Here is a 15,165-nt window from a genome sequence, read left to right as displayed (position 1 = left end):
TATCGCAATGAAATTTTCAATGAAGCTCTCATGATTGAAGACAAAGTTATGGATTTCAGAGGACATGATCTGAATCATTATGGACTTCAAAGACCTAATAGAACAACATGTGAATTAACGAGAGAACTGTTAAAGGAGATACATTATGACAAAGAAGAACTTGCACAGCTTGTTCAGGAGAATGAAAGAAAGCATTTGCATAGACAAGCAGCCATGAATAGGAAAATCATGGAGGTTATTGATGGTAATGAAGGACGACTGTTTTTCACAGATGCACCTGGTGGTACAGGTAAAACTTTCATTTTAACGTTAATCCAAGCAAAGGTAAGATCACAGGGGCATATTGCACTGGCAGTTGCATCTTCAGGAATTGCATCTCCTCTTTCCTGGTGGTAGGACAGCTCATTCCACATTCAAACTATCACTTAACACTCAAAATGAGGAGACACCAACGTGCAATATTGACAAAGGCTCTGCAAAGGGCAATGTCTTGAGAGATCCAATGTTATCATCTGGGATGACTGCACTATGTCACACACAAAAAAAAGTCTTGAGGCATGAGATAATACACTCCAATACTTAAAGGAAAGTAGTCATGTTATGGGAGGAACTCCACTGATTCTTTCTGGGGTTTTCTGACAAATTCGCCCCGTTATACCAAGGGGAACTGAAGCAGATGAAAATCAAGCAAGTCTGAAGGCATCTCCTCGTTGGGGTAAAGTTGTTTCATTTACATTGACAGTGAATATGAGAGTTCATCTTTAAGAGGATGAGGGAGTTGGCAATTTTGCCAAATTACTCCTTGATATTGGAGATGGCAATATTCCATTCGCTCCTAATTCCAATCAAATTACAATCCCAAATGAATGTGGAATTATTGAAAAAGATGAAGAAGAACCTAACAGTAATGTCTTCCCAACTATAAAGCAATATTACAAGACTGATTGGCTTAGTGTAAGGGTAATCTTCGGTCCCAAGAATTCTGATGTAGAAAAGATCAATAGACAATTGATAAAATAAATTCCAGGAAAAGAAGTGTCACATAAATCACTTGACACTACCAAATGATGATGATGCCACACAATATCCTGTGGAGTTTATAAAGTATTTGACACCACAAGGAATACAACAACAACAACAACAACATGCATTTTAAGGCCATTTTCCCTGCTAGAGCGGGGGTTAGCCTTGCGGTCCCCATGACAATCTTCTCCATTTTGCCCTATTTTCTGCATCTCTTTTTTTTTTCTTTTTTTTTTTTTTTTTTTTTTTTTTTTTTTTTGTATACAAGGTCGAGGCTCGTGAAAGAGCGAACATTAATCACACAGAAAGACAAACCGACACATAAAACATATAACATAGGGAGCGGTAGACAAGATGGGGAGAGAGGGGGAAGGACACAAACACAACATTTGAGAGCAGGGACCGAGAGATATGGAGACATCGAGAGATCTGAGAGAGGGCGAGGGCTTTAGGGGGGGGGGGGAGCGTGGGAAGGGGGCGGTGGGAGAGGTATAAAACATATGGACACTGCCAGGACTTCCAGGAAAGAAGTTGGAATTTCAAACAAGGTGGATCTGGGGTGAATTAGCGGGGGTAGAAAAGATCAAGGTTTTGGATGGGGGAAGATAAGAGATGGTGGTGAACAGCTGTTTTAAAGACCTGGAGGGAGGAGTGGGATTGAAGGGAGTGAGGGAGTTTGTTCCAGAGGCGGGAGAAAAGAGGAATGAAAGAGTGAAGGTGAGCAGAGAGCCGAGATTTCGGCAGTTTAACCATCAGAGGGTTGCTGGCAGATCTTGTGCGACCTGTAGGAATATTTGGGGGACAGAGCACAGAGAGAGCTGGGGGTGCAAGGCCGGAGAGGAGTCGGTAGAAGACAGAAAGACCACCTACCTGCCTGCGGTGAGTGAGTGAAAGGCCCTCAGAGATAGCTTCATCGCGGGAGATTCCAATAATTCTGAAAGCTTTGGTTTCAACAGCGTGAAGCCGAGCTAGGTGTGAGGCAGGAGCACCGGCCCATAGGGGAGAACAGTATTCCATTGAGCTGCGGATGAAAGCCTTGTATGTGGTGAGGAGCTCAGGTGTGCCGAGGAAGGACTTCGCACGACGGAGGATGCCCAGTCGGTGACTGGCTTTGGAGGCCAGCTTGGAAATGTGGTTTTCCCAAGAAAGATCATGGCAGATAGTGAGACCCAAAATCTTGAGCGACAGAACTTCTTGGAGAGGATTGTTGAGAAAGTAGATGGGAGGGTTGTCCAGTCGATCTTTTCGGAGAGACATAGTAAGAGTGTGAGATTTGTCAGGATTGAAAGACATGTTCCACTTGTTTGACCAGTCTGTGATTTTGTCCAGGTCTTCAGAGAGTGAGGAGGCAGCAGACTGCCGATCTGAGGGAAGAGGAATGGAGCGGCAGAGAGTGGAGTCATCAGCAAAGAGATAGAGAGGATTTTCGAGAGAGTCAGAGAGATCATTGATGAAGACCAGAAAAAGCACGGGGCCCAGAACACTGCCTTGGGGAACTCCAGCCTGAACAGGAAGAGGAGATGAGAGAAACCCATTCAGGGCCACACGTTGACGACGACTAGAGAGGAAGTCCGCCAGCCATGCGTGGAGATTTCCATGGATACCAAAGGAGGAGAGTTTGGTGAGCAGAGCGGGGTGCCAGACCATGTCGAAGGCACGTGATATGTCGAGGGAGACAGCTCTAATTTCCTGCTTGGCATTGAGGACCTCCATCCATTGTTGAGACAGCAGAAGCAGCATGTCCAGAGTAGAGTGACCTGGTCTGAAACCAAATTGATGATCAGAGATCAAGCCATTGGAGAAGAGGAAAGATTTCATATCCGAAGCAATGATGGATTCCATGACTTTGCTGATAATTGGGAGAAGGCTGATTGGTCTGTAGTTGCTAGGATCTGTTTTTGCACCTTTTTTGTGCAAAGCAGTGATGTTGGCTGATTTCCAAGCAGATGGCAGTTGACCTTGAGCAAAAGAGAGGGTGAAGAGAACAGAGAGAGGGTGAGATAGAGCAGCAGAGCAGGATTTTAGGACCCGTGGGCTGATGCCGTCGGGTCCAGTTGCAGAATCAGAGTCGAGGGTTGACAGAAACTTTTCCACCTTGTCAGGAGGAAAGGACACGGAGTCCAGGAGCAGCAGGGTACGACTGGGTATGGTGGGTACAGAGAGGGATGGGTTTGGGACACAAGATTTAGAGGCAAACACAGAGTTGAGGCATTCAGCTTTTTCACGTGCGGAGTCAGCTGTGTAGCCGTTTGAGGTAAGGGAGGGGATGGAGGGGGAACAAACACCAGAAACGGATTTGACCAGACGCCACCAGGATTTGGAAGAGGGAGACAGATAAGAGAGTTCGGTCTTGAGAACGGAGAGATATTGTTTCCTGGCTCTCCTGAGGGTGGACACACACTTGTTTCGGGCTTTGTGAAAGGAAATGAGATTTCCTTCCGTTGGATTTGCTTTCCAGGATACGAAGGCAAGTTGTTTCTGGGCAACAGCCTCACCACAAGATTCCGTGTACCATGGACGGGAGGAAGGGTAAGACAACTGAAGACGAGATGGGATAAATCTGTGCATGAGAGAGAGCAATTTACTTTGGAAGAATTCCCAGGATGAGTTGATGTCAGAGGTGGTAGAAATGGGAGACCAGTCCAGATGATTGATGGCTGCTTGAAGACCGTGCCAGTTGGCCTGAGTGAAATGCCAGACTCGTCGACGCTGAGCAGGCTTCCTGAGGATGGTCAGAGAGATGTCCACTTTAACAAGGACATGATCAGATGATCCGATCGGAGCAGAAGAAGAGCAGCAGACATTTTCAGGGAAGTTAGTCATAACCAAGTCCAGAAGAGAAGATGTTCCGTTGACTGAGATCCGGGTCGGGAAATTGACAGATTGTGTCAGTCCCAGTGAGTCGCAGAAGTCCTTTGCTGAGGAGCCATGGCTGGTGAGAAAGGTACCCACACCCAGCCAACTGGCATGATGACAGTTGAAATCACCACATATGAGGAAGAGAGAGTTGGGATGAGTAGATAGAAGTTGGTCCATATCATCAGACAGCGAGATGTAGATGGAGTCATCACTGTTTGGTGGACGGTACAACACACATATGAACAAGAGGTGGGAGCGAAGGGGAAGCCGTAGCCAGAGGTATTCCTGGGGGTGAGGTGGAGAGAGTGCAGTGCAGGGCGAGTGAGGAAGAGAGTTTTTGATAAAGATAGCAACCCCGCCTCCAGGACGAGGCTCAGGTCTATCATACCGGAGGAGGGAGTAGCCCGGGAGAGATACTATGGAATCAGAGACATCATAAAGGAGGAAAGTTTCTGTTAAGCAGATCACGTCTGGTTTGACAGAAGCAACCTGTATGGAGAGATCAGTTAAGTTTGAACGAAGGCCCCGGATGTTTGAGGTCCATACCGTTAATGAAGAGGAAGGGGGAGCATCAGATACAGAACAGGGGGGAGGAGGGGTAGGGTAAGATGTGGAAGAGGTGGAAGAGGTAGGGAGAGCTGTTGAAGGTGTGTCAGAGATTTCAGAATAGCTCGGAGAAAGGGAAGGATGGGGCGGACAAAAGGTTTGATGGTGATTGGGTGAGCCACAATGAGGTGTTATTTGAGGAGGGGGAAGAGCGAGGCAGAAGGTTGGGGGAGATGGAGGTGAGAGTTTGAAGGGGGAAGAAGCGGGGAGGACGCTTTGAGGAGGGGGAGTGAGAGGGGGGAAATTGAGAAGCAATGAGGGTGGGGAGATTTGAAGGGGAGGGGTGAGGGGGAAGTTTGGGAGGGAAGGGGCAAGGGGAGGGATTTGAAAGGGATGGGATATGGGGGAGATTTGGAGGGGAGGGGTGAGGCAGGAGTCTAGGAGGGGAGGGGCGAGGGGGCGTCTTGGCGGGGAGGGGTGAGGGGGTCGTTTAGGAGGGAGGGGGCAAGGGGGGAGATTTGAAAGGGATGGGTGATGGGGAAGATTTGGAGGGGAGGGGTGATGGGGAAGATTTGGAGGGGAGGGGTGAGATTGGATTTTTGAAAGTGTACGATTTATGGGAAACGAACATTTATTGCAAAATGAGTTGCTTGTGACCTTCGAGTTAAAAATACGTTTAAGGACGCTGGATGGAGGATGGAGTGCAGGAGAGTTTAGGGAATGTAGAAAAAAGGCACTATAGGAGATGGATATTTTTTTTGGGATGAATTGATTTGGTGAGCAAGTCGAAAGCAGCCTTTTAAAGAAGAAGAAGAAAAAGGTGTTATAAAATATGACGGAATACATAACTTGAGGGGAAAGTGTAAACATTGAAGGTTAATGAGTGAAAACTATCTGGGGAAATGGGGGAGAAACACGTGGTCGAAGAACGAACGAACGAATAAGAATGAATAAACGAATGATAACAGAGAAGGAAAATGTTTTTTTTTTTGTTTTTTTTTGAGTTGAGATTTACACAAGGAAGTAGGCTATGGGTGAAAAGTCTGGGAATACAGAGAACGAAAGTTATTGGATCACAAAAGACGGACCGCTGAGAGAAAAACAAAGCCTCAAGGTTGTACAGTGCACACTGTACAAGGCCTCAAGACACGACACGGCAAACAGACGATCAATTTATGAAAGATAAACACCGAGAAACAACCAAAGTTGCACACAATAACTTCACACACCGAAAGATAAATACAGTTTCGACAAAATACAATTGTGAACAGACTTAACTTCGAAAAACGTGGAGACCGTGTGGAGCTTCGAAAATCCCTGCCGCCGTCTCCAAGATCTCGCGATCTCCTCCTTGCTCACCCCCTTGCCCGCATTTCTTCTTCCACCATCTTTAGCCAAGTCTTTCTCGGTTTTCCCTGTCCTCTACTTCCTTCTACATTCACTTCCATCACTCTTCTCAACCAGTCACTTTCATCCTTCCTCAACACATGACCAAACCATCTCAACCTGTTCCTCTTCACAGCATCAATCACAGGCTCTATTCCCATCATCTTTCACAATTCATCATTTGTCTTCCTCTCTCTGAACGATACTCCGCACATCCACCGAACCATTCGCATTTCCACCCTTTCCAGCCTTCGTTGGGCTCTCCGTTCATTACCCATGTCTCGCTCCCATAAATCATAACACTTCTCACACATGCAGCATACAACTTTCTCTTCAGCTTCAACAACACTCCCCTACTCATCAGCATGCCACTCAGTTCCCGAAACTTCTTCCATGCACATCTCACACTCGCAACTGTTGCCGAGTCTGATCCACCTTCTGCATTCAGCATGTCTCCGAGGTAGCGAAATGTTTTCACACCTTCCAACTTCACGCTGTCTCCAAGATCCAACTCAACATTTCCTCCATCTGCAGCTCCCTCTGTGCACACCTTACATTTGAATATGGCTGCCACACTGGTTAATGACCCTCTCAGACCACTGCATTTTTGATGAACCCACTCAGCGCACATTGTACATTGAATGGAATTCACTCCGACACCCTTCCTGCACACAGCACATGGCCACTTCCCAGTTCTTTCCACCACACCACATGCTTTACCACTTGCCATCACCTTTGTCTTTCCAATATTCACGTTCAGATCTTTTGTCTCCATACATTCCTTCCACTTGTTCATCTTTCCCTTCAGTCCATCCATACTTTCCGCAATCAACACCAGATCATCTGCATACAACAACTCCCACAGCAATTCCTCCTTTACGTTCTGAGCTAGCACCTCCATCACAGCTACAAATAGTAGTGGACTTAGTACCGACCCCTGATGCACTCCCACCTTCACCTCAAACTCACCACTGTTCCCGTCCTTCATCCTTACAGCTTGCACGCTCTTTTGTACATTGCCATCACTACTTTGATCAACCATTCCTCCATTCCTAACTTCCTCAATGCCCATGTCAATACTTCGCATGGAACCCGATCGAATGCTTTCTCCAGATCAGCAAACCCAAGAAACAACTTCTTCCTCTTCTCCATGTACTTCTCCTGCAACTGCCTCACAATAAAGAGCGCGTCTGTCGTTCCTCTTCCTGGCATGAATCCAAACTGCATTTCTTCGATCTTCACCTCCTTCCTTGTCCTCCTCTGCGTATCCTACTCCACTGTATCCTCCTCCTTACCACCAGGAATGCCACCCATATTTTATTCTTGAAAGTTGGTATTCCAATCATTCCATTGAAAAATCTCGATGCACCAAGATTATGCAATGGGACAAGATTGTTAATAAAGAAGATGCTGCCATATGTCTTAAAGGCCACAATAACAACAGGGAAATATAAGGGTGAAGAAGTATTCATACCAAGAATTCCAATGATCCCATCAGATTATCCATTTCTGTTTGAGAGATTGCAATTTCCAAGAACAGTTTGTTTTTCAATCCCTATAAATAAAGCACAAGGACAGACCCTTACAGTTGCAGGCCTCCATCTGAAGTTATCCTGCTTATCACATGGTCAGGTGTATGTTGCATGTTCTAGAGTAAGATCACCAAGAGATTTCTATATTTTGCCCCAAGAAGGTTGAATCACTACCAACATAGTCTACAAAGAAACAATCTCAACACCAACAAAAAATATGCTTGAGCTTATGTAAAATTATTGTAGCTACCAGTAACGTATATGAAATAAAGTTATTTTAAGATAATTTACACGGCAGATATTGTGATGTTGATAACATGAGTTTTACTTCAATTATGGTGTGGAATAAAGTCACTTGAAAACAATGTACATGTCAGATATTGTTTTAATTAAGCTTTTGGTGTGCAGATAGATATATGTCATCTCGATTTAATTCTAATCTCTCATCCGCTAGACACAGGAAACCCAGATGTGAAAAAGAACTCTTCATTCAACCCTTTAACATAATTGCTGAAGGAGTCTCGTGACCTCTCAATTGGGCTGATCATTCAAAAACCAAAATAGTACAAACACAACCAATACATCGATTTAAAAGTAATTTGGGTGCTCATCTAACAACATCACTCTCAAGGTTAAAAAAAGGTTGTTTGTAGAAAAAAATGTGACCACTTAGCTAACTTTACAAAACATTCACCTTCAAATATACACACAAAATACATCATGAACGAGGGTAGATCCTCATATACAATGCACGCCACAAACCCACGTGCCACCATCTACAAGACACCACATGCCAACGGGTACACCTCCAACATCGACCTCACTCACAATAAGGTGAGTTTTTCTGTTTATTAGTGACCTTACTGCTTTGAGCTCCCAAGGTTAATCACAACAAAACCTTCCACAATGAGACTTTTTACAACAGTGCACCTGAATAGGGGTTTTAAACAGTCATGGGGACATCATTTGGCCCACTATTTCCGTGGTGCACTCCCGAGTTAATCTATTTACGAACCCGAGGTAATTTCTTGACTTCACCTTCACTCTTTTAACCCCTTTCAAACCATTATACCTCATACACCCCTCAAGCAGTACTTCGGAGGTACAACAAGCACGGATTGGAAATCTTCACTGATGAAATGGAATGATGTTGCTGAGGTTACCAGCTCCACCATTTTCGACATATGCTCACTGAATATTTACATTGAATTCTTGTTTCTGCCAAGACACACTCCAAAGTTAATTTCTCTCTTCAGGTCAGACATCTACGAACCCCCTTCATTGAGAGGTATCTTCCCTAGAATTCCCAATAACACAGACAGTGCATTTGTGCTTTTGGGACCTCTCTTTATTGTGAAACCCTTCACAAATTTAAGCTTCATGAAAAACATAGGCAGGAGACTTCTTCTGATTAACAATTTTACAACAAGAGTGTTCTCCCCACATCACACATGTCAATCAAACATGGACTACAGCAAAGATAGAGCAACAATTGATGTCCAAACTGCCATGGAAAGATGCCATCTGGGCATAACCAAAAAGGGTCAAGAAAACCAACCAAATCAGACAGAAAACTAAATTCCTAAACACTCGTCACAATCAAAAACCTCAAATGGAACTTGGCTGGATACGTGGCAAGTGCAGAAACAGGAATTACAAACTGGCAACCAAAGGAAAACCCTGAAAGAAGCACAATGAGATCCAAAATCAGATTGAGAGATTAAGTTCTGTTACCATTTGGGGTTATGGCATCAATTTTTCAATAATTCTCTGTTATAGGAATATGAAGACCCAGATTAATAAATTTAATATTTTTTTAAGCTGTCATTTTTTAAAAATCCTCTTTACCTCATTTTCCATATCCTGGTATTTCAGATTTCAACTCTCCTGTATGGATCTTCACATGTGATCTCAAACTGACTTTTTGAGAGAAACCTTTATCACATATCATGCATTTGTGGGGTCGCTCTCCTGTGTGGACCCTCAGATGTGATTTCAAATTGCTGTTATGAGAGAAACCTTTGTCACATATTGAGCATTTGTGAGGTTGCTCTACTGTATGGATCATCATATGTGATTGGAAACTGTATTTTCGAGAGAAACCTTTATCACATATCGAGCATTTGTGAGGTTGCTCTCCTGTATGGATCGTCATATGTGATTGTAAATTGTATTTTCTAGAGAAACCTTTATCACATATCGAGCATTTATAAGGTCGCTCTCCCGTATGGATCCTCATATGTTCTTTCAAATTACCTCTTCGAGAGAAACCTTTATCACATATCGAGCATTTGTGCGGTCGCTCTCCTGTATGGATCCTCATATGTAATTTCAAACTGTTGCTACAAGAGAAACCTTTATCACATATTGAGCATTTGTGAGGTTTCTCTCCTGTATGGATCCTCATATGTAATTTCAAACTGTTGCTACAAGAGAAACCTTTATCACATATTGAGCATTTGTGAGTTTGCTCTCCTGTATGGAACCTCATATGTAATTTCAAACTGTTGCTCCAAGAGAAACCTTTATCACATATTGAGCATTTGTGAGGTTGCTCTCCTTTATGGATCCTCATATGTAATTTCAAACTGTTGCTATAAGAGAAACCTTTATCACATATTGAGCATTTGTGAGGTTGCTCTCCTGTATGGATCCTCATATGTGATTTCAAACTGTCTTTTCGAGAGAAACCTTTATCACATATCGAGCATTTGTAAAGTCGCTCTCCTGTATGGATCCTCACATGTAATTTCAAATTGCTGTTTTGAGAGAAACCTTTATCACATATCGAGCATTTGTGAGGTTGCTCTCCTGTATGGATCCTCATATGTAATTTAAAACTGCCTTTTCGAGAGAAACCTTTGTCACATATCGAGCATTTGTGAGGGCGCTCTCCTGTATGGATCCTCATATGTAATTTCAAATGGTATTTTCGAGAAAAACCTTTATCACATATCGAGCATTTGTGTGGTCGTTCTCCTGTATGGATCCTCACATGTAATTTCAAATAGCTGTTATGAGAGAAACTTTTATTGCATATCGAGCATTTGTGAGGGTGCTCTCCTGTATGGATCCTCATATGTAATTTCAAATCGTGTTTTTGAGAGAAACCTTTGTCACATATCGAGCATTTGTAAAGTCGCTCTCCTGTATGGATCCTTATATGTAATTTCAAATGGCTGTTTCGAGAGAAACCTTTATCACATATCGAGCATTTGTAAGGTTGCTCTCCTGTGTGGATCCTCATATGTTCTTTCAAATGACCTTTTCCAGAGAAACCTTTATCACAGGCAGAGCACTTGTGGGGGCGTTTTCCAATGTGGATCCTCGTGTGCATTTTGATGTTACTAGTTGAAGCATAATCGATTCTGCACACATTACACTTGTAACGTTTTCGCCTTTCCAGAGCCTTTTTGTGTTTGTTTAATTTAATGTTAATCTTGGTGTTGCGAGGACGAGACATGCACTTGCATTTTATACGAAGTGAGTCTTGATCTCGTGATTGCTTCTTCAGCAAAGGCTTCTTCTTCACTGCCAAGCTGCAACTGGACCTCATTGGTCCCATATTCCTTCTGGATTGTTCTGCAGAAACAAAGAACATATTTCCCTTTTTTTTGGTCAAAAACAAAATATTTAACTCTTTTCCAAAAATTATATATTTTGTATATGTTAATTATAAAATATATATGTTAATGTTTTACATTTTCACTCACCAGTTGCAAAATACGAAGCACTTCCATTTGTCATGTGAATATCATCGGAACCTTCCTTTGCAGAAGAACATTTTGAATCTTCTGTTACAGATGAATCGTTGTTGTGTTGTCTGCCTTCCATATTTACAGGATAGACATCACCTGTGTACAAATCAGCGTCAGTCTTTTGCAGAGAAATTAGATTGAGGACTTCTGGAGAGCTCATATAACATGTTACGTCATGGATTGTCCACTTAAATTTGAATATAATAATGAAATTAAAGATTGTTAAGAAGAAAAATTCCGGATATTAAGCGGCATTGAAGCAGTCTTACACATCACCCTTGTTCACTCCCCTATTTAACATGTCCAAGTATCAACTAAATTGGAGCATCGTGGAAGTAACAAGATGACGATTTGTGTTCGACAGTGTTCAAGTATTTAATTCAATATAAATAAAATGAAGATTGTAAAATTCATTTAAAAAATATTCTGGAATATACTTGCGATGCACAGTGTCTATTGCATCACTCTATCTAACACATTACATTGGTTATTTGTGCTTGTACTTTGTATCCTTTATGATGTCATTATAAACAGTCCTTTTCCGGTTTGGAATGATTTTCAATTTTGTTTGACTGCAATGTAGGCAAAGTGAAAATATTGTTGCAGACATGGGGTTTGGTGTGCTTCACAAGTGGGACTTCTCAGACTCTCTCCGACCTCTGGATCTGGAAAGCCGCCGTACTGTGGATAGCTTCGCGGCCTCATGGGATGTTAAGCAACGACTGACACAGATTGAGACCGCCAAACCTGGCAACACAATTGATCTCGGCAGGCGATCCTTTCATGGCATGAATAGGCAGGCAGCCTCTCCTCGGGTGACCAGCACGTTCAAACAGCAGCGATTTCTCTGGCGTCCCAGCTTTTCAGCCACTTCCACACTCAATATTCTATCCCTTGTAAGCCTCCCTCTGTGGGGAAAGTTTGGCAGCACATCCAATAGCCTGCCAATTAATTTATTTTTTGGCATTGACATTCGGCAGATTTCCGAAGTGTTCTCCACATCCACTTCTCATGCGACGGAACCTCCACAGACGTCACACGTATACACGCAGCCATGTATCTTTCACCACACCTACTCTCGCACCGTCGTACATCCCCAAACCATGCATGCTTACAAGCTGCTTCGGAAACGAGCGCACACAATTTACACACACTGGCCATCTCACAATTTCGCACACACCATTTATTCACATGATCCACACCAGTCAATCTCACTCCATTCACACACATGGGTCATGCTGTGTCACTCAATAAATGCTAAACAATGGCACTGATCATTATGAACAAGAGCATTCATTCGAGGCACGGCTCCACCAGCATATCTCCGACACCGTCAAGATGGCGTCCCGGCCATCTCTCCCACAATCCCGTTCCACTTAAATCATCATCCCTTCCCAGCAATGCCTAACCATCTGGAAATTGACCAACAACAACAACAACAACCGCAAACTCGAAAATAATCAAGCACGTAAGAAAGAACACAACATTTTCTCCCCTCTCCCACAAAGTGCAGGTATGGAATGAGGTCACAAAATCCTGAAAACGACTGGGGTGCTGACGGGCTTTCTGAGGTCGTTGCAGTGCCCCCACAGGTTCAAGCCCTTCTTCTGTATCAGTCGTATCACCTATATTGGTGGGGCACATACCAACTCCCACCTGGCTGGAAGGCTGGGTCACAGGGGGCAGCCACTTTCCCTCGTCTGCTGGCGTGCCACCGAGACCCATCCTGAAGCTGGAAATTCACTGGTCCAAGCTGTCGGCTCACACGAGGTGTGGAGGACCAAAATGATTACATGTTGTTTTTCCGATGAGGATATTTAACTCTGACCCAATCATGAACCTGCATCGCACGTAGCCTTGATCTGTGCACTCTGTCAAAGTGTTGCTTCATGTGCTGCTGGCTCAGCTGTACGGCAATGCTGGCAGTAGGTGATGGGAAGCAAGACACCGTGGGTCAAAGCCTGTGCATCAACAGCAATAGCTCACATTATGTCATTAACGTTGCTGGTGGGGCACCTGTGGTGGTGTGCTTAATTGCCCTGTAGTGCATGAGGGTCTTTCGTAGGGCTGATTTAAATGCACAACCTTGAGCTAGGTGTGCTCGAATTCTATTCTTGAGGGTTTGTTTAAACCTTTCCACCCCTCCATTGGCCTGTGGGTGGTACACGGCCATGCGGATATGTATAATTCCATTGACGCAAAGATACGTGGTGAACTCAACTGAAATGAACCGTGGGCCATTATCTGTGGTAATGACCTGTGGCACCCCACAACGAGCTATCAGTGTGTCCCGGATGTGGATAATGTTCTGGGATGTAACTGATCCCACAGGAACAACCTCAAGCCACTTGGAATGTAAATTGTATGCGACCACCAGATAGCGTTGATGGTGAGGGACACCACAAATTTCTCCACAAATGTCTAGTTGTTGGCGTTCCCTGCGGTTAGACAGCCAGGGAACTGGCTGCAATGGAGGCGATATGGGCTGCCAGCTTTGCCAAAGACGAAACAAGCCGTACCATCCTTTACCAATGTTTCAATGTCATGGTCGATGCTGGGCCACCACACCAGGTCACGGCAACGTTGCTTTACCTTAACCATGCCCAAGTGACTCTCCTGAGCCACACTCAACACTTGTGCTCGCAGCATACTTGGCGCCACACAAAAATCGTTCCAACAGGATAGCTCGTCTTTCACCGGAGAAAACGGTATCAGTTCGTCTGCTACTCTGGCCAGCCTTCCCTCTGTAATATAGGAATGCAGGGTATCGAGAAGAGAGTCCTCCTTAGATGCCCGCTCGAGCTCCGGAAGGGATACCACATCATGTCGGGGTCCATGCATCAGTTGTATTAGATCCTGCTCTTTGTCTTCTGCTTCACATCCATAACTGATCTGGATAAGTGGTCCGCCACGGTATTGTGACGTCCAGGTGTGGACTGAAGCTGGAAATTGTACTGCTGGAGTCGGTCCGACCACCAGTACAATCAGAGTGGCTTGTGTCCTGTGCCTGAGGTAGACATCAAAGCCGTGAGTGCCTGGTGATCTGTTCAGAGTGTAAAGGGCTGACCATACAGGTACAGATGCCAGCATTTGCATGCCAATACGCAGGCAAATGCCTTTCTTTCTCTCCCATGGAATATTTTTGCTCCATGGGACTCGAGGCAAGGGATGCAAAAGCGATGGGTTTCTCCACGCCACCCTGCACCTGGGACAAAATAGCCCCCAACGCCATGGCCGAAGCATCACAGGTGACCAATGTGGCACTGTTGATGTCAAAATGAGCAAGAAGAGGGGCTGTGGTGAGCTGAGCTTTCAACCTGTATATGGCTGCTTCACAGGATGGGGTCCAATTCCAGGAGGCTTCCTTCCGAAGAAGCTGACATAATGGTGCAGTGATGGCTGAGTACTGTGACAAGAACCGCATGTCGTAGGCCGCCATGTCCAGAAAGGAGGCCAGCTGAGAAACAGACTGAGGCTCAGGGATGCGGTGAATCACTTCCACATTGGACTGGAGAGGGGAAATGCCGTGAGGTGACAGCTTAAATCCCACAAACTCTATTTCGGTCCCGCAAAAACACATTTGTTGCCATTCAGTGTCAAGTTGTGCTGAGCAAGTTTCTGGAGCACTTGGACCAAGCGTTCATCATGTATTGAGGTGGTGGGACCATGTACCACTTTGTCATTTAAGTACATGGACATGCCCGGGATGCCAGCGAAGATGGATGACATAATCTTTTGAAAACATCTGGGTGTGTAGCATAAGCCAAACGGCATACGGGTGAAACAAAAAAACTCCGGAATGAGTCACAAAAGCCGGAAGTTCCCTCCTGTCTGAAGCAAGGGGAACTTGGCGATAACCTTGGCGTAAGTCCAACTTCCAAAAGACCGCAGAGCCGTAGAAACAGGTCTTCAGCTGTTGGAAGCAGATATTTGTTTTGAATAATTGCTATGTTCACCACACGCAAGTCTACACAAACTCTATGTCCCCTGGACTTTTTATTTTCCATAACGAGGTTGGAAATCCAGGGGGATGCATTGATAGGCTCCATTATGCCAGTCTC

General features: G+C 44.5%; 1 protein-coding gene across 1 annotated transcript in view; it reads right to left on the bottom strand.

Moving 5' to 3' along the window:
• Positions 1-8,928: 8,928 nt before the first annotated feature.
• LOC144894190 (uncharacterized) overlaps positions 8,929-15,165 on the bottom strand; it is a 93,184-nt gene continuing 86,947 nt past the window's right edge. Inside the window, exons 4-5 of the mRNA XM_078786285.1 lie at positions 9,768-10,610; positions 8,929-9,026 (exon numbers count right to left, since the gene is read on the bottom strand). Of these exons, the coding sequence (XP_078642411.1) occupies positions 8,929-9,026; positions 9,768-10,610 (941 nt within the window). The remainder of the gene's footprint in view (positions 9,027-9,767; positions 10,611-15,165) is intronic.

This window comes from Myxine glutinosa, chromosome 1 (assembly GCF_964187855.1).
Source record: "Myxine glutinosa chromosome 1, kmMyxGlut1.1, whole genome shotgun sequence".
In the NCBI taxonomy this organism is placed as follows: domain Eukaryota; kingdom Metazoa; phylum Chordata; class Myxini; order Myxiniformes; family Myxinidae; genus Myxine; species Myxine glutinosa.
This window is presented reverse-complemented; position numbering and strand designations above follow the sequence as displayed.